The 26524-nt window shown below is 35.6% G+C and overlaps 2 protein-coding genes across 6 annotated transcripts in view; both read left to right on the top strand.

Annotated features, from left to right (window-relative positions):
* LOC139148946 (atlastin-2-like) overlaps positions 1 to 8826 on the top strand; it is a 34029-nt gene extending 25203 nt beyond the window's left edge. The window contains exons 9-13 of one of the 2 annotated variants that reach the window (XM_070720415.1): positions 94 to 150; positions 443 to 514; positions 2986 to 3417; positions 4177 to 4278; positions 4315 to 4455. In XM_070720415.1, the coding sequence (XP_070576516.1) occupies positions 94 to 150; positions 443 to 514; positions 2986 to 3417; positions 4177 to 4260 (645 nt within the window). In that variant the 3' untranslated portion in view covers positions 4261 to 4278; positions 4315 to 4455. Of the gene's footprint in view, positions 1 to 93; positions 151 to 442; positions 515 to 2985; positions 3418 to 4176 lie in introns of both variants that reach the window. The other variant, XM_070720414.1, reaches the window with a different exon arrangement.
* Positions 8827 to 15348: 6522 nt separating this feature from the next.
* The window catches only part of LOC139148945 (serine/threonine-protein phosphatase 2A 56 kDa regulatory subunit gamma isoform-like), a 38082-nt gene continuing 26906 nt past the window's right edge, over positions 15349 to 26524 (top strand). For 3 of the 4 annotated variants that reach the window (XM_070720412.1, XM_070720409.1, XM_070720411.1), the window contains exons 1-4: positions 15349 to 15474; positions 15704 to 15766; positions 18374 to 18536; positions 24664 to 24863. In XM_070720412.1, the coding sequence (XP_070576513.1) occupies positions 15448 to 15474; positions 15704 to 15766; positions 18374 to 18536; positions 24664 to 24863 (453 nt within the window). In that variant the 5' untranslated portion in view covers positions 15349 to 15447. Of the gene's footprint in view, positions 15475 to 15703; positions 15767 to 18373; positions 18537 to 23767; positions 23900 to 24663; positions 24864 to 26524 lie in introns of those variants that run through there. The other variant, XM_070720413.1, reaches the window with a different exon arrangement.

Below are 26524 nucleotides of genomic sequence, written 5' to 3'. Positions count from 1 at the left end.
ATGTTGTGCATTTGCCTCAGTTTCACATCTTGTACTGTATACACTGTCGTGTTCAACATCAGAAATGACCATATGACATTGTATATTATTCAGGCATACATAAAGATATACCAGGGTGATGAGCTGCCAGAGCCAAAGTCCATGCTTCAGGTGAGTCTGCATCCTGAACTTGATTCGTTGACATCATTTTCAGTTACACTGTGTTTGTGGGAAGTATTACTGTTTGGTTTAAATGAAAAACAAGAGTTCAGTGTACTTTTTGTGAGAGGGCGCTCTGCACTCCATACCCAAAGAACTATGTGTGACGTGAAATGAAGTTTCCAACAAGACTACATGAAACTTACTCTCAGTTTTGTACTCCATGTTGTTCAAACTGCAAATGATTAACTTTTCTTTTGTTGTGTCGAGTTTGATAATGAAAAATAAAGTTGATTTTCCACAGGCAACAGCGGAGGCCAACAACCTGGCAGCGGTGGCCAGTGCCAAAGATAAATACACAAAAGAAATGGAACAGGTTAGTTCAAAATTGAAATTTCCATCATTACCATGGTGTTTCCGAGGAATGAAAGTAAGCTGTCCTGTAGCAATATTTGCCTGCTGTCGAGCATCTCAATACAAAGTTCAGTTCTATGTTTTCTCACCAATTGCCTAAACCAATTTGACTATTTCAAATCTTGTATGCAACAAATACTTTTTCTCATGCTACCTTAAATAATTAGTATTTGAAATGTTATGTAAATCTACATGGAAGCTACTCCTTAATAAATGTGATGTGTTGATTTGTCTGTAAAGGAAAGTTGAAAACTTCAAATGCCTTGGACTCTTCCCATCAATTTCGCATTTGCTCCTGTTATTACCATCATGACAATTATCATCATAACTAATGAACCGCCCAGAACTCATGATTGTTTTGATTGTGTCTGGTGTGATGCTATGGGTTAACAGCTGCAGGGTGTAGTGTTACACAGAGTTGAAAATTCTTCAGGTTCAATGGAATAGCACTGAGAACTCATGCTAGCCGTCGTTAGGACATGTTTTATTGCAGTTTTATTGGTCCAATGTGAACATAAAGTAATCACAGGTGTCTGGATAATATTATAAAGTTGTGAGACAGAAAGAGCCATTGGAGAAATGAGTCAGTAACTCCCACAGTGAGTGATAGTGTTTTAAATGGTACTACATGAATATTGCATCATGAGTGCAAAGTTTCTACTGCTTAAGAAAATGTATCAAAGTGTTTGTGTTGTAATTTTAGCCGTATCAGCAAATCCTTCAGGATGCCTATTTCTTCATGTGCTGTGTGTACAATGGTCTGTGTGAGAGCTTAGACAAGTGTGCACAGCTTATTCTTACAGTACAGTACATGGATGGCCATTGCAAAATGAGATGAAGACAGTGGTGAAGTGCAATTGTAGATCTTCCCAAAATTATTGTGATAATGGTACTATTAAACAATGGTTCTTCTAATTTCAATACAGCATTCATAAATGTTGAGATTATGTATGTTGTATTGCTGAAGTTGCATAGAACAGGGTCCTGAGTGTTCAATTCAAAAAGTACATTGGTGTTTGTTAAGAAAGTTCTTATGTACAAACTAATGTGGATGCGTGTGATAGTTACTTGGGCAACCATCTCCAGACTGTTTCTTCTCTTTTTCTTTTGACTCATTTAAAGGCACTATTTCAGGATTTTACTCTAAATTCATAGTTTCAACTTTGCATCAGAATCTCTCATTTGATAGCAATGATGCAGGACAGTTTACTTCAAATGAAACATTTCTGGATGAATGACACAATCATTCAGTCGAGTTCAAAGGCTATTTTTAGACGCTCCGCCAAATCAATAAATGTGCTTTTTCATCTAGCCGATTTTCAAAGCATTCTATTGGACCATGTATAGTATGTTGGTTCTAGCCAGACCTCTTAACATGCAGTTACTCGAAGCTCCTGACTCCACCACTCGTACCGCACTTCGTGTGCCAATCAAATGCAGATGCAGGTTCAAGGTTTGGCATGTGAAAGACTACTTGGCCCCATGTTTCTCAGTTTTTTCACAATTTTCTTCAAAGATGTGCTTCTTTGAAACTTTCATCAAGCAATTATATTGGATCATTGGTTTTGAGGAATGACCTCATTCAGCTCGTTTTTTGAAATGATGATGAACTTTTCATATGCAAATGTAGGGGCTAGTTTTCTCATTTTGGTTGAATCATATTTTTTCCTCTTACTTCCAAACTTGACATATAGCTGCTTAGCAATGTGTGTATCATATGAAACTATAAAATATCTCAAAAAGTTATTTCTGTTATTTAAAACAATGTTCTGTGCAATTCCACCATCAAATTGCTGTCTCTCTTGACACTGGTGTGTCTCAAATATGTCTTCACACAAATGTCTGAGAGACTGAAATATCTGTGTGTGTAAATCCAGTGAGGCAGTCATTGTATTAGTGTTGACCTTAATCCGTTACTCCATCGTCAAATGGTTTATGATGACTTTCGCACTGTCCCTGCCCACTTGACTCTTGCATACATGTTAGTGGTCTAGTAGAGATCAACATCTCCAAATATGATTAGATATATTGCAATAAAGGTTAACCCCTGCAGGAAGCCTCTGAGATTTTTTGTAAGGGATGTCCTAATTGAGTTGTTTGTATTAACACAAATTTATAACAATGATGTAAATGTTTTAGAAAGAATAGTGGAGCTATATCAGCCACCAGGTCATTTGACGATGTTTTTTCATCAACACAGATGTATCACACAGGGGTCATGGATGTCTCACTTTGATTTTAAATCTCATCAACTGGGAATAAGGTTGTCAATGACGCTCCTTGATGGATAAGTATAAGAACATCTTGAAACGTACATAGTTTGTTCTCAGGAATTGTATCTGTTTTGGTCTCAAAGTCAAAGCAGTAATATGTATATCCAAAAGATTACTACATTTTTCTCATAATTTGCTGTCTTTCTGAAACTTCTGTTAGATCTGTGGAGGTGACAAGCCTTATCTGAACCCCCACGACATGGACCTAGCTCATGATAAGTGTCGAGATGTGGCACTCACACACTTCAACAGCATCAAGAAAATGGGTGGAGAGGAGTTCAGTGCACAGTACCTGCACAAACTGCAAGAAGAAATGGAAGATGTCTATGAAGGTATCTGCAAACACAATGATAGCAAAAATATCTTCAATGCCGCTCGCACTCCAGCCACGTTGTTCTCTGTCATGGTCATTATGTACGTTGTGTCTGGGATGTTTGGCATCGTAGGTCTGTATTCACTGGCAAACTTGGCAAATACCATACTGGGAATGGCCCTCGTGGCACTCGTCATGTGGGCGTATATCAGATACAGTGGTCTGTACAGAGAAGTAGGGATGTATATTGACACTGCAGCTGATGTCATATGGAATTCGGTAAGTGTATGAATATGTTATTAAGATTGTAATTTGAAATCATAATGAAAAGTAATTATTGTGTCAAGGTATCAAAGTAATTCTGTTAGTGATGTATTTATTCTGGAGTAAAAACTTTTATATCTTGTTTACAATCCAAAAATGGTGACAAATAATATCCCTGTAGAGACTCAAGCACAACCTCTATGATGTCATCAGTAAGATTGAGAATAGTAGTTCATGCTTGCATCACGTCCAGATTTTACTACAGTAACAGTTTGCTGTTTTGCCTGCCAAATTATCAATTCAACAAATTACAACTAATTCTAAACTCAGCTGCAAGTTTAGTACCAAAAACTAAGAAATCAGATCATATTCAACCAGTCCTGCATAGCTTGCATTGGCTTTCCTTTCATAAGCAAACTAAGTTCAGGATTATGTTTAACTCTCATTATGTTAAATATAACTCACTACTTCAAACGATATTGCTCTACATTACTTTGGAAATGTTTGGGCCCCTGGTCACACCTACAGTCAACTGCCAAGGCTGTACATAGTTTTGCACAGCAGTGTTACTCTGTGTAGGTCTTTGCTGGGTAGCCACACGATATAGGATAGGCTGCTGTCATAATTCTGTTATTTGAATTTAAATCCTGTGTGACAATACATTTTTAAGAAATAAGTATTATTAAATATTATCATGGAAATGACAATTAGAATTTACAATTTCATGTCAAGTTAGGTTTTATTTCAATGGTGTTGATTTCTTTTTCCAAACAGTTCTTGAAGAATGTGGTGGAAAGATTAATTTATCAAAGTTCAAAACAAGCCTTAAAGAGGAGCCTTGAAAAGAAAGAAAAGTGATGCCGCTGAGAAATAAACGTGACGATGATGATGATGATGATGATGATGATGACGATGATGATGATGATGATGATACAGTGATGAAGATAAACAAAGACAAATGAACAATCGACAATGGCATTTTGGTGTTTCTTGATCAGGATATATTGACATTTTTTATTGCCAAAAAAAAAATAAATAACCAGGAAAGAAAAGAAGAAGGGCAAGGCTTGGTTTTTGAAAACTCAGCAAAATGGATTGCCTGATATCTGATCGGTTTCTATTTTAAACGAAAGCAAAGAATTGGTTTGATAGCATTTGTATCAAAAGAAATCTCAGTGCCTGATGCTGTCAACTCGCTTAGTCTGTCATTCATTCATTTATACAACAAATTCTGAAATTAGTATTATGGAAGTGACAAGTATTATTGGCATTTTGTTCTGTCAAATTGGAAAATTATTTATATTGAAAAGGAAAACAAATATTTCAATACATAAAATGGGCTGCCATGATGTTTCAACACTTATGTTAATATTCACAGATTTCTGGAAATACACTTTTCCCCATGCAGATTGCACATGTGATTTACTCACTAAACAATCTTGGTTTCTGATGAACTTGAAAATATGTTGACTTTTGAGGTTTCCTGGTAATGCAACGTTGATGTTATATTTCTTAAAGCTATAGTTTAATTGATTGTAACCTCAATGCTGAAATAGGATCATTGAGAGAAATTCATTGAGATACAAAGCAAATATGTAAGTGTACTGTGGAACATTTTTTGCTGTGATCCCGTATTGTTACTACATTAGCTATTATATACAATATCTTTTTTTTTTCTGTATTCCTGTGCTCCTCAGAGTTTCATAGTTATGTTCTGATGTGGAGTATTGTTATACCAGATACGATATTGTTATGTTAATTGCAATATTGTTTGGTAGTTGTCTAATTATAGGGCCTACAAAATTACGGAAAACAAAAATATTTCATGTGAAATGCAAAATGCACATCTTCGTGGTTTCTGGCAATAAGGAAAATGTGACTTGTACATTTGATGTTGACGATGTCGGCAAATCTACTGTTTATGTCAGATCCTTTCCCCAGGTACAATTTCCAACATACTGGATGTTTTGCCAAGCATCCACTGAATACAAGGAGTTTGAAAAGAAGTTTGTTGAAGACCAGTGTCACATTTAGAGTGGTATGTGCCTCAAAAGTGAAAGCCTTAACCTTTTGCTAAAACTTTCCTCATGGAAACTTTCAACATTCTCTTTCAAAATCAACAATAAACATCATTGACCATGCAAATTTTTGTACCAGAGAAACAAATGGTTGAAAATCCAAATGGCTGCCCACTTAGACAAGATTTACAAGATAAAGGACTCTTTACATTGTCCAAGAGCTTCAACGTGAACCCACACAGTTGGTAAATTAGAAAAGAATCGTAAAATTTGATTTTCATAATATCTATCCCAGAGGCAAATTCAGCCGAGTCATACAGTTTGTCAGTGATACATAGAGTCAGCTCACCTGAGTAATATTGATAATGGATAAAAATATAACATATCCTAAATAGCATCAGAGTTACCATCGTCATGATTAACATTTCAAGTTCGGTAAAACAATCTTTTTCTTGTTAAAAATGAATGATCTGTCTGTAACCTTTTGCCACAACCACCAGTGTGTCTAAGTACGTCTCTTTACACAGACAGTGCATATTGCTTCAACAACATAAACTACATCGGTATGTTTCAAATAAGAATAAACAAGAAGTTCACAATTTTCAAGACTTGTTGAATAGTCGGAAATGTAAAATAATGATTGTAGGTACATCGTGTTTGTCAGGATTTTTCTCAAATGAACACAGAACACAAATTCTGTACATACACTAGAGTCTTGCATGTCTGCTGACTGTGGTTTTCATGTTTTCAGAATTGAGACTGTCAGTGATACAGAAGTTTTGTTCAGTGAAAGTAATTTACACAACATGTAGTTCCCTGTCATCATTTCTTTAAAAGTTGATGGATCCATTGCATCATGCAGTAATTCCAGAAATGTGGAATTGGTAATTTGCATGTCTGGAAAAATGTATGAGACTTGGCTCACTTGTCATACCTACAGATATTAACAAGAGATACACGATAAAAACGAAAACGAAGAAGCCCCATAATAAAAACTTCGGTTTCAACCAATCCATTGCAGCATGTACAGTTTTATCAATGATGTAATGGTGTGAATCAGTGATTATTAAATCAAAAGACCAAGTAACATGCTGGTGTTATAAAACTCTGATTACAAGCTACTGGTTAGAAAACCATCCATGATCCTGTCTCAACTGTTAAATCATTTTTCACAGTTTGGTCTTGGCTATCACACCAGTGCAGTTGTGTTAGTTATATTGCCCAATAGTTCCGATTCTCTGCAAGTTTTGGGAAATCATTTGTTCCGGTTTTTTCCATGATTTTGGTTGTTTCCATAATTTTATTCTTTCACAATAAAATTAAAGGAGAGAAAACTGTTGCTGTCTCTACAGCTTGCTGCATCTTTGTAAAAATATAGAGACATGACTTCTTTTATATTAAATTTTTGTCTACACCTGTCAATTCAAGAACCACAAAAACTACACAAAGACAGAAAATCAATTTTTTGCTGTGCCATCATCCATAAAAAGTCTATGTTTCCAATATTTGAAATCTTGTCATAGGATTTTTCACACCGGACCAATAGTGTTATGGCCATTGAAACTATTATATCTTGCATTTTGGATATCACAATGTTATATCTGTGTTGACTAAATTGCAGTTTCCTTACCACCTTGTGGTAACTGTTCTGTTTTCACTATTCACACGACAACTGGCAATATATTTGCAACTTATAGTCTTATACGTATACAGACTTTATGAAGAAAACTTGATTTTGTGTCTTTGTATAAACTAAAAGATGATGTAGAACTGACTGTGAAATCAGTGGTTTACACAAAAGTTAGAGGACTCAAAAACCAGTTGGTATACTATAAGAGAGAAGGCTTTCCCCAAAAAAAAGTGAGGTGGGGGGGGGGGGGGGGGGAGGGGGTTAGGTTGTAGCCCTGACTTTTTTACAGTTATATCTGTGGTTCCGTCGAACTGATTGTAACTGATATCATTATTATCATTACTGTTATTTGGATGCAGATGTAACTGCTGTGAAATGTGATTGTTTTCCTGGCTTCCCTCACAAGAACAACAGCATCTTAGCGAATTCATTTCACAGTTTGTGTCAATTTCTTCACCCAGAATGCAATTGTGATGTCCTCACATGTAAGGAATGTTGAACATAATGAGATTTTGTTACTTGGGTGTGTTTGTCACATCATTTCTCAACCATGGAAATGTAAACATCATGTCCATATCATCATGTGACAGTGCCCACCATGGCAATGATGTCATGTCCATTTCGATACATTTGTGTAATTTTTCATATGGGTTTCAATATATTGATGTCAGGTCATTTTGAATCTATTAGATCAAAGTAGTGGATGTATTTATATTGATATTAAAGCATTGTATAAAGTTTGAATACTAGAATTTCCACAATTTTACTACTGTCAATGTAAAAAAAGGTTAATGAGAAAAAAAAGGCAAAATAGAAAAACAATTGAATTAAGCCATGTACTTCACACCTTTTGTAAAAAAACAAAGACAAAAAATATGTGCGTAATTTCACATGTAGTGTGAGGTTGGATAATTTGTCAGAATTGTCTGGTGAGTGTAAATTGTAATTGTTGGTGTTTCAACTTAGGATCTTTTCTCTCCTATCTTGATTCTTACCTCGACAGTGAATTTCATGATGTAGATTATATTAGTCATATTATCGACATCCTGTTATGTTTTGTTTTTTTGTTATGCCATTTGAATGTTAAATTAATTTATTGCACATTAACTGACGATTTTCGACTGTACAAATTTAGTAAATATTATGAAGTATGACACAATTATGCAGCATCTTCTGTCTTTATGCAAAAAATTGGGAAACTAGAGATAGTATATAGTCTTAACGAAAGTTATGTCAAGCTAACACCTTCCATCGTTCATGAGAAATTCACAATCTCCAGAAAAATGTGAAATATGTAGCAGTTGACAAAACACATTTCATTCTCATTGAACATCAATGACATCCTCATGAATTGTCCATGTTTAGTTCTGTTATGTTTATAATTGCTTCATAATTTTCAAAAGTGAGTGGTTTTAAAACACATGTTCATCATCTGTTCGTGGTCAAATCATATTCAATTTTGGTTATCATGAATACCATCATTAAAATGGTATAAAATTTTGAATGGTGTTAACTACAATATTTGGGTGTTTTATGGTTCATTTAGAGTCTAGTGGCTGAAACAAGCCGCAGACTATGTTTCTCTTTGTTTGAAAGATGCTTCTTCTATTGTTGTTGGTCAAATTAAAACAAGTTATTACAGCAAGTTTTATGAAGATGTTCAAATAATTGATCTGTTTCATTACCATTGATTTTGGTTTGCATCAATCTCCTGCATGATATCGACTGTAAGAGGTTGTGGTGTTTGGAAATAATAAAAGACAAATGAAGACACAATCAGTATGGTAGTCTTTTACATGTATTCCCCTACCCCCACCCCGATCCAATGTATGAATATTCTGCATTTGTCCAAACCTCAGACTACTACCACAACAGACTACTACAAGAGTGTGTTGTCAAATATACTAATGAGGTGGTTAAGCCATACAATTCTGTCATGGCTGCTGAAAGCCTGCATCTGGTGTTTAGAATATTTACATATTATGGAACATATGCAACATTTTACAACCAACATCTGACCTTGTAAACCTATGGAATAATGTTTTTGTCATCCACAATATCGAAGGCCTTTTCAAGTTTACAATAAACCATAGCATGGCAGTCTTTCTGGAGAAACCTTCGTGTACTGGAATGTGTTAGAAGAGGTTATCAGTGGTATTATAATTTCATTCAGCTTGCTGTTCAGAAATTTTATTTGCTGATTGAGCCAATTTGTTGTTTTATTGAGAATACCTGTAAAGAATTTAGTAAATTATAATACCTGATAGTATCTTTAGTAATACTAAAGATACTATCAGGTATTATAATTCCCCGATACTGACTTGCATAATTTACTTCACCCTAATTAGCTCATATGTCCACACTTACCATGAATTTAGAAAAAATGATGTACATTTAGAATGGCTGCACAAAATTTGATAAGATTTGCTAAGAATGTTGATCTCACTAGGATGAGTTAGCTTTGATAGATATTCAGGGATGACATGAAAGTTAATTGCTAATTTGCATTGAACTTTCATAATCAGGGATATATATCTGGATTGACTGTACCAAAGTTGACAAAACTTGCTATATACATTGAAGATACTATGATAGAGCATTGATTGAAGCATAGACCTTGAAAAAAGATGTTAAGGTCTGTAATTAGAGTCATTGGGCATTTTGAGCATAAATATATATATATATATATATATATATATATTATATATATATATATATATATATATATATATATATATATATATATATATATATATATATATATATATATATATAGTAAGCCAGCTTGCATCATAGATTATTGCTTCTCAAATATTTGGTATGAGACATGATATTGAAACTTCAAATAATATATTAAATAGTTAAGGTCTATTATTACATCCCTCGTATATTGAACATTCTGCGTTCCATAGTGTTCATTTGTAATTCATTGATGATGTCACAGGCGGTATAGTCATCATTCGACTGAAAGTGAACTAGAACTCTTTTAACTTTGACAACTTTGAATTTGAAAAATGTTCAAATTACATGTCTTACATAGGAAATCTTGTTGTTAGCAAATTATGAATGAAAAATCAATAAATAGCATAACAGTGATTTAAATATATCAGTATATCTTTCGACGATGAAAATCATTCTATAAGCATATGATTGTCGTTTGCAAATAAACTAAAACATGTAAAAGAGCTATCCAGACTGGGACTTATACCCTCCAGGCAGGAGACCATTTGATCTCCTGGTGTTGGGCAATACAATGGTCATCTACCCTGAAGCACATAGTCCCTTGTTTGGGCTATAATATGTGATATTGACCCATGGATAGGGTGTAGGATAAGCTGTGTCCTTAACACTCCTTTAAACTTTGTAAACACTCCTGAAGTTTAATATGGAGCTGTTAAAGCCCTAATAGCTGCAACTTTATGCATTATTTTCATGATTTATTTTCCAACCAAAGTTGGTTCGTGTAAATGTACTAACTGAAGGACATGTATAGAAGTATCACTGCTCACTGATGTGGACCATGCCTATGCATTTTTACTGGTTAAATATAAATGGTGCTGCACTCATAAAATGGTGCCCCCCCATGGAAAAGTACAAAAATGTAGTATTTCCTGCACATACACATCATGATCATAAAAGAAACGAGCATGATGCCATTTACTTGAATGCACAACAGACGACAACATTTTGTTGTTTTAATATTTTCTCTGTCACATGATTAGTTTTTGAAAATAGGAATGTCAAAATGTTTGAATTTACATGCCACATGCGACACTCATGACAGTGTTATACAATTTTTCAGTCTTTAAATGGGTCTTATTCAAAGAAAACTCTTGGAAAACTGTTGGGGCTTTAATATTGAAACTTCAAATGGAAATATATGTACTTTGTATAATCCTAAATAGATAAGATCCGCCAGGGAGTAAAAATAATTTAATTGTGCCAAGTGTCATATGGTTCCTACATTACAAGGTTAAAGCATTGTCTCATAGGGAAACACTTCCCAAATTTTTATCAGAGTGCTGTTGACATTGAAACTTCAAACAAATATAGTGTACTGAATGTTTTTCCTAAATAGGTAATACTTTAAATCATCATGGAGTACCCTAAATATGATTTGTGTCACCAATCATATGTTTCATGTCATATGGCCTCCAATGTACATAAGCTAAGTTATGTCTCATACATGTAGGTAAGGGAGCGTTCAGTTATTATGGCCGGGGGTGGCCGGCAAAATCCAGGGGGGTCACCTCAAATTTGAAAACTGCAAAGGGGGGGGGGGGTCATGTATTTTTCAAACAGCTCAGAGGGGGGTCACTTAATTTCATAAGTATCCGTCCCTTCAGAAGCAGTTTCAGTGTTCAGAAATAGTCTGGGAGATAAAAATGATTCGTTGCATGATTTCAAGTTATTCACCTGTAAATCTGAACAAAAGTATAATTATCTGTCACATGAACATCTTGACTTGACAACTCTGAGGCTTGTCTTATTGTAAATCAAGCTCACTGCACTAAGGGCGATGAACAATTCCTATTACTTACATATTAGAGATATAGCAAGTTTTGTCAGGGAAATTATTTAACAGTTACCTGTACTGAGACTACTAGTACCATGAAAAGTTAAATAATACTTTTAGGTGAAATTCCAATATCACAATTGTAGTCCACATCTGAACTTTTAAATACCCTATTTGAATCAAGTACATTTGTATCAATTATCAAACACCTATAAAAGCACAAATTAATTTAGTTTAGCATTTAAAAAAATTATTCTTAGTTTCCTCATAGACTCCAGTGTATAGTGAATCAACATTTCGGTGAAATTCCAAAATCCAATTTCTTGCACACATATCAACCTTTAACCATCCTAGGCTAACTAAGTACTTTAAAATGAATTATCAAATGTCTATAAATACATAGATTTTGATAGTTTTGTATTGGAAAAAATATTTCATTTTCCTCATAGACTCCCATGTACAGTGAATCTACATTTTGGTATAATTCCAAAATCCAATTTCTGGCGAACACATCCATTTGTTACCACCCTAATCTAATCAAGTACATTGATATCAATAATCGAGAGTACATAAATACATGGGTTTACCTATTTTTGTATTGAAAAAAAATTATTCATACTTTCCTCATAGACTCCCATGTATAGTGGATGAACATTTTCAGTGAAGTTCCATAATCAGATTTCTTGTACACATAATATGCACCTTTAACCATCATATTCTAATCAAGTAAAATCATGTAAATTATTGAACATCTGTATATGCACAAGTATACCAAATTTTCATTGGAAAAAAATTATTCACAATTTTATCATTGACTCCCATGTATAGTGGATGAACATTTTTGGTGAAATTCTAAGGTCAAACTTTTTGTCCGCATGCCAGTTGTAACAACCCTATTTCATTTAAGTACATTTATGTAAATTATCAAATGTCTATAAATGCACAGATATAGTTTTGCATTGAAAAAGTATTACATAGATTTCTCATACATGTATGAGAAAACATATGTATACCATGTATGGTGAATCAACATTATCAACAGCTGATTTTTAATTAAATCCAAATACCAAAATTTTGTACACACACGCTTGCGCAAAAATATTGCGATCCACCAGTAATTTCTGTCCAACCCCTTTGAGGGGTAATTTCAAAATTATAGCAAGTCAGAAGGGGAAATCTGATCATTAACACCTTTTGAGTTTTGTAAAGAAGGTCATTTGAAAAAATCTAAGCTCTTTTTGGGGGGATTCTATTGCTCCATACCGCCGAGGTGTTTGTGTGTGCAGCTTTACTCAAGCAATGGTGGGGGGGGGGGGGGGGGGTCATGAAATTTTTGTCATCTTGAAAGGGGGGTCATCAATTTTTTGGTACAATGGGTAGGGGGGGTTCACTTATTTTGACTGATGGGCAGGAAGAATTGCAGGCCCACCCCCGCCATAATAACTGAACGCTCCCTAAACACCATCAAATTTCATGAAAGATATCGAAATTGAAATTTATTGATACAGATATAGTGCAAAAAATGTATTTTCCTAAATAGATCTTACTTTGATACAAATTCATGATTTGTGTCAGCTATTGTATGTTTTGTATCATATGTCTTCAATGTATAAGATATAAGTTGGGCTATGACTATTATGTAAACTATTCAAAAAATTTCTAAGATGGCTGACTTGATATTGAAACTTCAAATTTCATGTAGTGTAATAAATATATTACTGTATTTAGATTAATCATGGGATAAAAATAAGTTGTACGAAGTATAACATATTTCTGATATTAGCCCCAAAGTATTAAGTATCAGCTAAGCAACGTCACATAGGTAAACACTTCTCTAATTTTTATTGAAAGGCTATTTATATATTGAAACTTCAAATAAATATCGTGTACTAAATGTACTATCCTAACTGGATCTTACATTGATATAGATCCACCATGGAGTAATAATAACTAAAATTGTGTCATAGGTTTTGTGCTTATGTACATGGCCCATGTACAAGGTACTGACTAAGCCATTAACTTGCACCTAGTAACTTCATCTACAGCCTGCCAAGAACCTGGCATTTCTACTCTGATGGTAAAAGCTGTTATAAGACAATAAGCCTGTATAGACTTGCCAAGACAAGAAGTTAATGAACAGGAAAACATGCGTATTTGCAATCTGACCTTACGTGTACCAGTCAACTTAAGAAAATAAAGTCACTGAGAACCACCTTTATTTCCTGGAATGTTTTTGTACACTGAAACAAAACCTATGACAGGCTGGAAATATTTGAAAATCAAGTGACTTCTCCCCTGTACTATTTGAAAAAAGCTTGACCACCTCCCTCTTGCAGTTTTCCAATGTCAAAGGCCTGCTTGGATTTTGCTGGCCCACTCTGGCCATAATAGCTGAACTCTCCTGTAGTATTTTATATAACATTTCAAAAGCTTCAGTTCCTGTATCAAGACAAATATGAATAAAAACATTCATATTGTTTTCTCATTGTTCAGGTATAGCATATTTGTTACATTTAAATTCCACATCTCTGTCTTTTGGGGAACTTTAAGTCATTGGATGAGTGTCTTTAAAAGAATTTTGCTCAGGTTCTTCCCCCTAAAGTCCATGAATATGTCCAAATTCGAGCTGTGGCAATTGATATATTGACAATGTTGGAGACACCTCAAGGTTTTTACATTATACAAACTTTCAAATTGATCAGTTGATCTGATTAAGGATTTTGAATATTTTCAAAAAGTTCACAAAATCAAAGGCTTCATTCATCTTGAGTTCGTTGAAAATCCTTTCCTAAACTGCCAACTGCAATTCTAGGAACTGTGTAGTCTGTATTTTATGATGCGCGTCAATATCCTCATTCAGATACATTATGAAGAAATATTATTGGCTCATTTGTGAGCAATTGCCAGATGTGACAAATCTATTGATAAGAGATGAACCATTTAATTTTGGGGGTACTGCAAGCTGGAGAAATGGATCTCACAACTTTTTTTTCACAGCTATCCTGGCAGCAATTTTTCCCCAAAAGCTACTGTGAAACAAATTTTCTACAGCAGAGTCAATTCATTTTTTTAAAGAAAATAACAAAATCATTCCATGGTCTCTCTATGATTGAGGCATTCTCAAAGAAACTACAGCAGTTATATCTACTGTTGATTTTTTTTTCAGCATTAACATTCATGCATCAACTACAGTTTCAGTTTCTACTCCCTGAAGTAAGCTCAACTACAGTTTCATTTTCTACTCCCTGAAGTAAGCTCAGACAATCTTTCCCACAACTGGCCGGCAATTGTTTCTCCAAACATTCTCCAGCTCCCATCCCCCTGAAATCAAATGGTTCACCCCTATCCTTGTCAATGCTCTGCTGTAACTTCTTAAAGTGAGAGGCCCTAAAATTTACTAAAAAATAGTCAGTCTGCTAACGGTAATTTCACTTGCGAGTACACTTGCTTCTCCATCTGAAAAGACCAAACTTTCATGACCTTGTATTTATTTTAAGTAATTGATTAAAGAATATCATTGGCCATTTATCAATTCCACATATTGTAGTCATTGATATTTTACTGGAATTTTGTGGTCTTTTCATGAAAGTAGACAGACAACGAAGTCAATCTTTTGCCCGTATAACGATCAGAACTTTCAAATTACATTGACATATTTGACAATTTATCTTTCTCTTGTAGGGGTAGACCCCTTTTATAGAGCATTTCAGTATGGTGCGAATCTTCGGTAGATTCCGAATCTAAATCAAATTGTGCGGGCGCTGCTACTGTCGTATTGATCACATGACCTTCGAAAGCCAATCAACATGCTTCATATCGTTGGCCTAGTGTCACATTACAGGGGTACGAAACGAAAACGACACCAGGAAAGGTTGTAAAATATGCCCAACAAAACGAAGAAAGACAAGGTAAATATTGTCAGATCGTCATTTATTGAATTTTCCGATTATCTATGTTTTATGAATTCCGATGCAAAGTCCGTTTGTAGATGATTTCTGCAGTCCCAACGCCTCTACGACGGGATATTTGTAGTGAGTGTAGTCATGCCATATAACCAACAGTGAGTGTCTGCCTCATGAATACGATGCATATTCACCCAAGACGTTTAACCTATTATGCCATCTCTCCCCTGTACAGGCGCCGGTGAAATCTACTGGCGGTGGGAAAACTAATAAAGACACATCGGAGACGAACGATGAGGTAAGTTGGTGTTTTGTTCGGAGATTTTCACCCCTGTGCTTCTGTGAATCCAAGGGGTTAGTAATGGCGGATCAATTCATACTCAAACAACTGTTTATAAACTCAATATATATAACTGTGAAGCTCACGTGAAAAGAATCCAATCGGATAATGCTCGTGTGACATGTGTTATTTGACACTTTTCTGCCCATCGAGATTCTTGCCCGATGGGTCAGACTGTAACCAAAAGAGTATATCGCCGTGGCTCTCACAGTGACAACGTCGTTGCACGCCTCTATCTCTCTGAGCAAGTCCTCTGTATATGCGTATTGCAATACTGAGTCACCTTTCTGAAACACTGATTGTGCGAACACCACGTAAAATCATAGGTTCGGTGCTCTTGCCCCCGGCAAACCTCATATGTTCTAAAGACTGTATAACACTTCGGTGCACGGCAGGTTAAACTCGCAGGCTGAAACTTTCGCAGAATAGGCGACTTGTGTACGTCAGCTTTCCATTCCACCTTTCCGACTTCATCGCTGATATTATACGGATCTTGTGATAGTGTAATTCAACATCGAACAGTAAATATGGCGGCGTTCACAGTGTACATACATTGCCCTCATTGGACCTGACCCACTTCCAAAATACTACGGTTTAAAAAAATAAACTTGAGGATAGCGTGATCATATACTTTAAGAAGCAGTGAAGAAAGTTTTTCGGAGGTAGCTACCTGGTTTGCTAACATAACAATACGTCAGCTGCAGCACCTACTGACCCCTGCACAGAAATTCATCTGTCAACATTGACTGTGGTCCGTTGTCAAGTGTGATGAAATTTAAGTTTATGTCTGCACAGATTTTTTAAAATGAGATTTGTAATGTTCTGAAAATCTATCCACACAAGTTCTTGTGTCAACATTGTGTTCAGTGTCATGAGTATACATACAGATGTTTATTCCAATCATGGAGGTTTTGTCTCTGCTGTGTATCATCTTGAATTACGCAGTGTTTTTACTGTAATCGCAATTTTTTTAACCCATCTCCTTGTTTGACACTGGCTATGCATTTTAGAAGTATTTTTTGGGGTATGTCTGCAAACAACAGTGTTACATGTGTACAGTATGTCCAATGGGCATCACTGATTCTTTTTGTAAGCTAATATTGCATGACTGATGTCAAAAGAAACTGCACACAGTATTTCAAGCTGGCTCTGATTATTTCAAAATTCTGTATAAAAATTCTGCCTCTCGTATATGTGAACCGAAAGAACTTCACCTGGTGCAAAGTCAGTTCCCAGCATTTTCAGAAGACCAATTCTAAAGCAGGATGTGAAAACTCTTGTCTTTTCAACATACTGAAGTTAGAATTGTCAGAGTTGTCAAAATATGTGTTGCATATCATGAGTGTCTACAATGTATGTCCCACCAACCTTAGTGTGATTGCATTGTAATTCCAGTTCAGCTTTGCTGTGACATGTCACAGTGATATCAACATAGTTGCAAGACAAGCGCGTCAGTTGTACCGTAAGAGCTCTCTCCCTACGCAAAATGTTGTCATCACCGTGAACACTTGTAACTGCTGTGGTTATTCTTCGATCTGATGCTAAATATTGTGAGTGATATTGTGGTAGCGCCATCACTTATTGCTAAATCACATCAATTTAGGTCACAACCAGAATGCTTACAGATACCTGTGTTTTATGAGCACGTTCAGTTGCCAAAATCCTTGTGTTGCCAATTTCATTCTCAGAAGGAAGATGTGTCAGTTGGGACAGGATACAAGATTGAAAAACTATCCGTAGTAACCAGTGTCAGTTTTCTGTATTGCTGTCAAGAAGTAAACATCAGAAACGCATATTAATTTCAAAGTCATATTCCTTAATTTCAAATAAGACATGCAAGATTTTATGATAATGTCAATCATATGCATACAAAAATAACAATTCAGGATCGTCTGATTGTACTTCTCACTATTATAGCAATGATATCATTCTGTTGTTGTCCTGGAAAGCAAATTTATTATTATCACATTCACAATGCGTACTTGCATAATTCTTTGCTTCATTTTTGGATTTCTTCTCAAACGATGAGGTCAAACTCTATTTTAGGCTAAATTCGCACACAAAGTTCTGGGTGTGAGCGAGGCTGAATTCACACACAAAGATCTTGATGTGAGCAGAGATTATTGAAAACTTTGTGACCCGCACCATGCATTGCTGTCGTACTCGAAATGAGGATGTGTTTTATTAGAGTTGGCTCCATCCTGACCCAACCTATGTACAGAACATTGACCTCAATGCCCATGCTAAACTAGGTCTTGTGGAAGTGTCGTCTTTTGTTTTTGTCATCAATTGCTCCACATCAGACAACATTGCCCTGGCCTTGGATTGTTGCCAACAGTTAATCTCTTGAAGAAATGACACCACCTATTTCAGTATTAAATGATGAGGATATCTCACTGTGATCGATTGTGATATGATAGATTATGGGTGGTTGTTTAAGCAAAATAGCATTTCTGAAATTCAAATACCCATTGTTTCTTGAATTGGCTATATTTCCAGCAGATACTTCTGCCATTGAATTTCAATTCATCAATGTAATACTATGACCGTTTTCTGTTATAACAGAGTGGTCGAAAGCATTCAGGAAATGTGCCACCACAGACACAGTTGACAAAGATAAAATACCCAGGACAACAGCCACCTCTTATCAAGAAGGAAAGAAGACAGAATTCCTCCAGATTCAACATTAGTAAAAACAGAGAACTTCAAAAATTACCTCTATTAAAGGGTAAGTCAACACAAAATATATCAACATTTAGGATGTGGTTGTTGCATATTATTGAAAGTATGGTCCTGTCTCGTCTTGGTCAATTCTAGACTTGTGCAGCAATCCATTCTTACATGGCAAGCAATTACATTCTACCTGATGATATCTTTACTCTGGTTGATCTGTACTTCATAACAATTCTGTATTTTGTTATTTGTACTGATTGCCTGGTTTTTGCAGACAGAGTCATGGAAAAGCCGATCTGTACACAACAAAGTAGTGGATTGTTGTTGATCAATAGGTCAAGCACTGTGCGTGCTGAGACGTAAACTTTCCCCTACAATGCCATATTTCTTCCGTCATGTGTCATTCACTGAAAAAGTGTGTCTTGCATGACAAGTGTCTCATTGTACTTGGTACATACCAGTCCTTCTATTCAATACCACATCTATGCAGTTGTAACAGTGGCCATTTACAATGAGCAAAACTTGTCTTGTTGTGTATAGAATGAAGTCAAGTGTAAGGTTCTACAACAGGGAAGCTCTTTTGTGTTCAACCTGTCTTTGTAAATGGAAATGCATTACTTTCATCGTGTGTGTTCAGCTTTTTCGTAATTCACTTCATCAAATCAAGTGTTACACACTTCCTTGAAGTGAACATCTCCTAAAATTTACTGTTCATGAATTATCAATGACTACTCAGCATCATGCAAAATAAAGCCACATATCGCCTTTCTGTTCACATAATTTCATTTAATGTAATAAATGCAAACTACAATGAGCTGCAGTTGTTGGAATTAATGGTATCCATAGCAATTTATCTGGTTTGCAGAAGAAGATTGGTACATACTGTACATGGCATTGCGTTGTTGTTTTTTTTTCTAATGCCTTCACTAAATGAAAATATCACTTCAATAGTCTTGAAAGACATGAATTTATCCATCTGACCTGTTGGGGAGACGTTCTGGCAGATATGATCAATGTTTATTGATTTCTGTGGTGTTTTTATCGTTACAAGGTAACTGTACTCTGTAATCTGCACTGAAGCCAGTGTGTACATACTTGTACTGTGCATGTGGCCATTCACAATGAATGGTCTTTTGCCATTGATGTGTGATCTAAAGTGATCATGGAACATCTCCCTGATAAAAGTATTCTTAGATCTTTCCATCACAAAATATTGTCGTATCACATTTTCTGAAATCTGTCCACTTTAACATTTCCAAAGTAGGAACGTTTTTTTCTTTTTGTGGCTTTTAATGATCAACATCGTGATTGAAAGATAGTACATACAGTGTCACAGAGTCTGACATTCAAGACAGGCTGCACTTTAAGAAAATGATTCATTTCTGTGATGGAGCTTAGCATATATCCATTTATGAAAAATCTTTCAAGTGGAAAACCAATTTTGAAAAAAAAATAACCTGGTATGATTCAATACTGCTGGATTGAAGTGTCGCCATGGTACAAATGTAATTGATGTTGATTCAAGAAATGTACCTGAAGGTCTTCCCCAGAAAGGCATGCACACAACTGGGTTTACAGTATCAACATCAAGCTGTAATATTTACTGTTGTCCAGTTGGCTTTCTAGACACTCATGTGGGGATACACAGGTGAAGATGTTAATTGTTCACACCTTTAGGTAGAACACTATATCACAGATGAGTTTCAAACTTCATGGCACATGTTGTGTGAAGATACATGCAGGCTTTGAAACAACAAATTCATCTGCTTTGATGTGCAACAATCACAGTTGGAGAATAGAATTGATTCAAAAAGTCAATACTCATTTACTACCTGATGGTACTGTAGAATCAGATATCTCCATATGTAATACTCATCATTAGTGTGAACCTTCTAGAAAGAAATGGCAACTTGTAAAAGGTGTCATTTCATATCATGTTTGAAAGTGGTATTCAAGTTGCGTGAATGAGCTTCGTAATTATGATGGTGCTAATACATTCTCATTTTCCTTGTAGCTGAAAGTATTACTGCTGAATGGTATGGCAATAAGATTGCTAATGATCAATATGGACCTCAATGACATTTCATTCTTTACGTTTTGACAGTCTTCCCGTCTCCAACTGAACTAATGATGTGAAATTAGGGAGTGTGTGTGTGTGTGGGGAGGGGGGTACACTAATTGAATTTGTTCTTGCTATTTATTATTCTTGATTTAATATTGCCAGGGATTTTTGCAAGTTATCAGATTTTTAGTAAATATTAAATGTATGTAAGAACTCTGTATTTTATGTATACATGCATGTTTCAGCATTTTTTAGTTTTGATGTAGTTGAATCTGTTTACATCTTCTAAATCAGTGACAGTGACATGCCCTTCATTTGCCCTCTGCTAAATATGGTTTAGTGACATTTATAAGGTAGTGTTCATTGACCTAGTTGACCTACAATAAGTGCAGTGAGAGTTATGTACTGTAGTCACTTCTATTTCAAATATCCGTCTCCGTCAGGGATCCAATTATTTAAAAATTGAAAAAAAAATCAGAAGATTTCGGGTGACTTGTAGTATAGAGTTAGGTCAAATCAGTGAATCTGTGTCTAGTTATGCCTCAGCAATGCACCGCAGTTGACATTGTCATGTCTTTTGTAAGATTTCAGGGATATCACTTTGTTAAGCCTGTTATTTGTATTGTATGTGACAAGGCAAGATAGTCAAAATATGTTACATGTATGTTGGCTAAGTTATACTTCGCTTATCATCTTTGAATTGACCGGAGAGGGACAGTTGAGAAAGGCAGGGAATGGGTGAATTTTTAGTTTCTGTATTGAAAGAAATAGTGAAACTGAGTGTGATACAAAAGTAGTATTGATGGCCCAGGGAATGTATGTCATGACCTGGTTTAGTCTCTGTCCCGTGAGGACATTGTGGTAAGACTTCTATCAATACGGGTAATTAGCGGTAATTTTCAAGACAGATCAGTAAACAATCAAAGTCATTACATGCTTTTATTTGCTATATGTAAGATGGAGCACGAGGTCCAACACAAGTTTAGCGGTGTGTCTTGCTGCCAGTCATACAGCATACAAGAAGTTACTTTATTAGCCAGCATTTTGTTATAATTGAATGTAGGTCAGTCATTGTTCAATTTTCTCATTAAAATTAAATGGGTTGCTAGGGAATGTATTTTGGACCCTCTTTTGAACTGGAGCATTTTTCATGCCATGATTTCAGGCTGCTTTTTGTCATCACTATCACCATTGATGTCAGAGTTTTCATAATCTGCTGAACTAACTCCTAAGTCATGTATTGTGCTATTCTTAGATCCATGGTGTGAGTAGATAAACAGTCACCAGTTTTCTTTACAACACACTTGGAGCCATGTATGCCTTGTTAAATAACTGAATATGTCACATGTCAACTTCTTTGTGACCTTATGCATCAAATAATGAAAGCTGCTAGTTTCATCATTTGTCACATGGTACATATGGTGTTGAAATAACAGTAACAACCCAGATACTCTATATTTCTTCCATGTTATTTATCCATCGCTATGTATAGATTCCCTGTTGTATATTACATTGCTCAGGGAAGTGGACATCGATAACCTTTTGTGTTACATAAGTGACTGGTGTAGCTGCAACAAATGCCAATCAATATGAGAAAACAAGTGATTATTCTGATTCTAAACCAAAGGAGTGTTCCCACAGACACATTTCAAGCGCCTTTTGTAATTGTGCATTGAATATTCATTGAAGTGGTGCATCGTAAACACAACTGTGGTCTACGATTCATAGAGAGCAGCATGGCTTCACTGTGTTCGGTTGTATGCAGAAACCAAGATAGTACAAAGTACATGTATTTAAGCTGTATCCTGATTTTGACTCTGTAGTGGGTTCAGTCCCTTATTCTAAACCAACTATCAGAGAGTTCAGTCCCTTATTCTAAACCAAGTAGCATAAAAATGATAAGGCTGAACCAATGATTTAGAAACTGTGCTAAGTGTTGTCCATGTTACTTCTTGAACTCATGTTTAATTTGGTAGACAGCTTTAACAGAAACTTGCAAATTCAGACCACTGGTGTCATATTTACCAATTGTTACCCACAACAATGTACTTCATGGTACCAATTCTAAGGAAAATGCTGTTGACAAAAGCATTTTTACAATAGTTGTAGCAGTGAAATAGTTTTCATAGTGATGTGCCATTCATGTGTTAGTTGTTCATAAAGAAATTTATCGCTTCAAGCTATTTCAAGGGCACTATCAAAAACATAACAGAACTAGTTCAGTCTACCCTCTCTGTCTTTATATTAGGCTTTTAGTAAATCAGAGAGATAATCTGCCAGTGTTTGGTTGCTTTGTTTGTAGCAGTTGACTTGACTCTCTGAAGCTCTCATCACTGCGAGATACTTTATGACCACTGTTGTATATCATGTAGACATTGTCAGAGGTCATAGGTAACAATCACTTCAAGTAAATACAGTGTGTTGTTTGCTGATGTTATTTGCTGTCTGCTGTCAGTGCTATTCAAAGGTGTATCAACAGTTGTGTCCAACATTCAATAAGGAAGCCAGCGTGGAAACATTAAACTAGTGCAACACTGTTGTAATCTATCTCGGATATAGTCCCTATATCTACAGTATATTCATTTATCAAAAATGTGCTGCATTCTAACCTTGTGTAGACTGAGACCTAGCTCTGTTTTACTGATCTAAAAAAAATCACAACATGAAACATTTCCATTTTATGGTGTATATAGATCCCAAGCAAGGAGCATTATCTTGGCCAAGGTAGATAGTACTGCTATTAGTCTGAAAATAGATATCAAGGAAAACAAATGCATCATCCGGCATCCAAATTCATTCATAGTCACTACAGGTTGTTGACACATACTTATAAGTACCTGACCTGTCCTCTTTCAATAAATCTTGTCAAAAACAAACCAGAACTTCAGGTAAAGTGGAAAGAATCTGCTCCAATGTCATTTCTCAAGTCAGGTAAACGAGTAGTCTGCCAGTGAATTTATTTCATCAAGAAACTTTGCCTGAAAATTGATATAAAACCAACTTCTTAACATAGATCAGTTTTGTTTCTATGTTACATGTACTTTACAAGCAGGACATCACAATACTTTTTTGAGTTGTTTGTCCTTGTATTCTAAATGCAAGTAGATGGACAGTATGGGTGACCTTGCTTCCTGTTCCTTCCTACATGTACCTGTTACATCACACATATTATGTAGCACTGCATTGAACAAAGACAATACTTCCATGCAGTGATTTCTGCATTGTTGTGCTTGTAAAGTCAGGAACTCTGAAACATAGAAAAAAGAGTCGACATCGGCGATCTACAGTATTCCAAGCACCTTTCATTGATGTAACTCGGCATTTGGGAAACGTTGCCAATTTTGCAATGTTGGAAGGTGAGGTTGTAATAGGAGGTCTTTGAGTAGGCTACAGTACTTCAGGAATTGTCCGGTTCCACAAACTCACACTGAGAAAGGGGTTTAGTGGATTGTAGCTGCAAAGTGATTCTTGTTCCATTTCCTCGTAGGCCAGATGATGTCACGTACATATCTTTGCTGGGCTAGGTATCTCTTATATAATAATCCTAACAGCCTTATGACTGGTCACTTGTAGTATTATCCCCTGTAGTTGTCATTATCTCTATGAAATTTCTGTCCTTGAATTAGAACAGTACTATAGTGTAGAATGGTATATGTTTCTAATTCAGTAAATTCTCAATCGGATTCAAACTGATAACATACGTTACCCATTTGCCTAGTGCAGACGTCACAGTCAAAACTGCTAGGTGAAGTCCCCACCCTTTACAAAGAGTTGGCCACCTTCAGTAGCCTCAAAATAAGGGTTTGCATTAATTTGTAATTATGGTAAGAAAACAAGATTTTCTCTGTACTTTAAATACATTTACATATTGTTCATTACCCATATGAAGGTTATGCTGGGTTTTTTGTCAATTTTCCCCTTTTCCAGGCATACATTTTACAGTAAAAACTACCTTTGTCTTCAAACCTCCATGGTCTGTGAAGGTAAAGTATTTATTGCCATTCAGTAACTACATGTAAGTGAGCAGGATTTGTGTCCTTTGTACAAACCAGTAGCTATCTAGATTTTTTCCTCGCTGTAAACCAGTAAATACAAGATTTTTATCCTTTCTATTTACCAGATGCAACTCCAGCAGAGAGGGAGGAATTGTTCATTCAAAAGTTGAGGCAGTGTGGAGTTTTATTTGACTTCATATCGGATCCTCTAAGTGATCTCAAGTGGAAAGAAGTGAAGAGAGCAGCACTAAATGAAATGGTAGAATATATCACACACCAAAGAAGTGTCGTTACAGATGCCATATATCCAGAAGCTGTAAATATGGTGAGCTTTCATTCATCATTCTCAATTTTGTTTGAGCTATATATATATATTATATATATTATATATATATATATATATATATATATATATATATATATATATATATATATATATATATATATATATATATATATATATATATATATATGATTTTGCACAGTTAAATATTGCCCTTCAAACTCGACTCAATGGCCATCTACAGAGGACACCATAACATAGGCAATATAGGCATTATATGCTTTGATTACACCCCGCGTATCATTTAATTATCAAACTGGCTTAGCTACATGGTATTGTGAAAAAATGATAAAACATGGTGTAGGAGACTCTCGGCTGCTCAGTGAAATGATCTTGACTGCTGTAGACGTACCTGAGCTTGTGTGCATCTTTTATTGCCATAGCAAATTGTAGTGTACTTGTTGCATAGAAAAGCATGCACACAACCTCCAGGCCCACAACACGTAATTCTAGATTAATTAGACAATATTATAGTATAAATAAAGTGTTCAGTATGTATTACCAGCAACAAACTATGCTGTGTCCATTCTCAGAAGTTATATGAAAGCAATTTTGGTATGACTACCAGAAAATGTAGCAGTTTGCAGTGGACTCACAGCCTGTGACTATGTTCTATGCAGTGACCACTATTTCTATACATAGGTTCGGACACGGACAGAAATTTCAGTATATCAGTTCAGTATTATAAAAATAACATGTTAGCACAGGCAAGATCACGATTTGTTGCTCACCGGAGGGACAGTGCTCATAGAAGTGTAATATTGATGATGGCCAAGCCAAAATATTGTCTAACTTGTCCAGTTCATGGTCTTATACTGGATTGATGGGGTAGTGACTGATCATCAAGTTGTTTTATCAGATTGAATACTGTAAGGTGTAAGATGAAATCTATAGCATCATCTAACGTCTAAGGTACACGTATAGCCTAATTATGGAAAGACGATAGAAAGGACAGGCAATCAAAGAGCTGTTTTATCAGATAAAATCGATGATGTTGTCAAACTTGTAAGTTAAAATCTAATTGTAGAATGGTGACAGAGTGGGTAGATCTTCAAGGAACTGTTTTATCAGATAAAATCAATGATGTCGTCTAAGTTCCACGTTTGAGGCTAGAAGAGTTGGAGGCAGCAGTAAAGACCTAACTTACTGTTTTGTTTGATTAAATTAATAATATCATCTAAATCCTAAGTTAGAGTCTAACATTAGAGTTGGCATGGTGGTAGATGCCCAACACCCTGTTTTATCTTGTAATATCTTATGCAATAAATATGACCATGTTAGTGAATCAGTCTCATACTCCTGTACACACTTTGAAGTTTCTTACTCAGCCAACTCTGACAAAATTATTCAAAATATAATGCCTCAGTCAGGCTTTTGTGTATCTGTAAAATGTTTGTACTCCAGTCATCCGTAGAATGTTTGTACTGCTGTGTCACGCCTTCATTATCTGTATAATGTTTGTACTCCAGTATCGTGCCTTCATGCATCGATAGAATGTTTGTTCTGCTGTGTCATGCCTGCATTATCTTTAGGATATTGTGCTCCAGTGGTATGCCTTTATGTAGCTGTAGAACACTTGTGCTCATGCAGAGAGATTGGAAAGCCAACCAAGTGTCTGGCCGAGACATGTGTGCTACTATAGC

The sequence above is a fragment of the Ptychodera flava genome, chromosome 14, assembly GCF_041260155.1.
Source record: "Ptychodera flava strain L36383 chromosome 14, AS_Pfla_20210202, whole genome shotgun sequence".
NCBI classification, from domain to species: Eukaryota; Metazoa; Hemichordata; class Enteropneusta; family Ptychoderidae; genus Ptychodera; species Ptychodera flava.
Note: the sequence above shows the minus strand (reverse complement) of the source record. Positions and strands in the feature narration are given on the sequence as shown.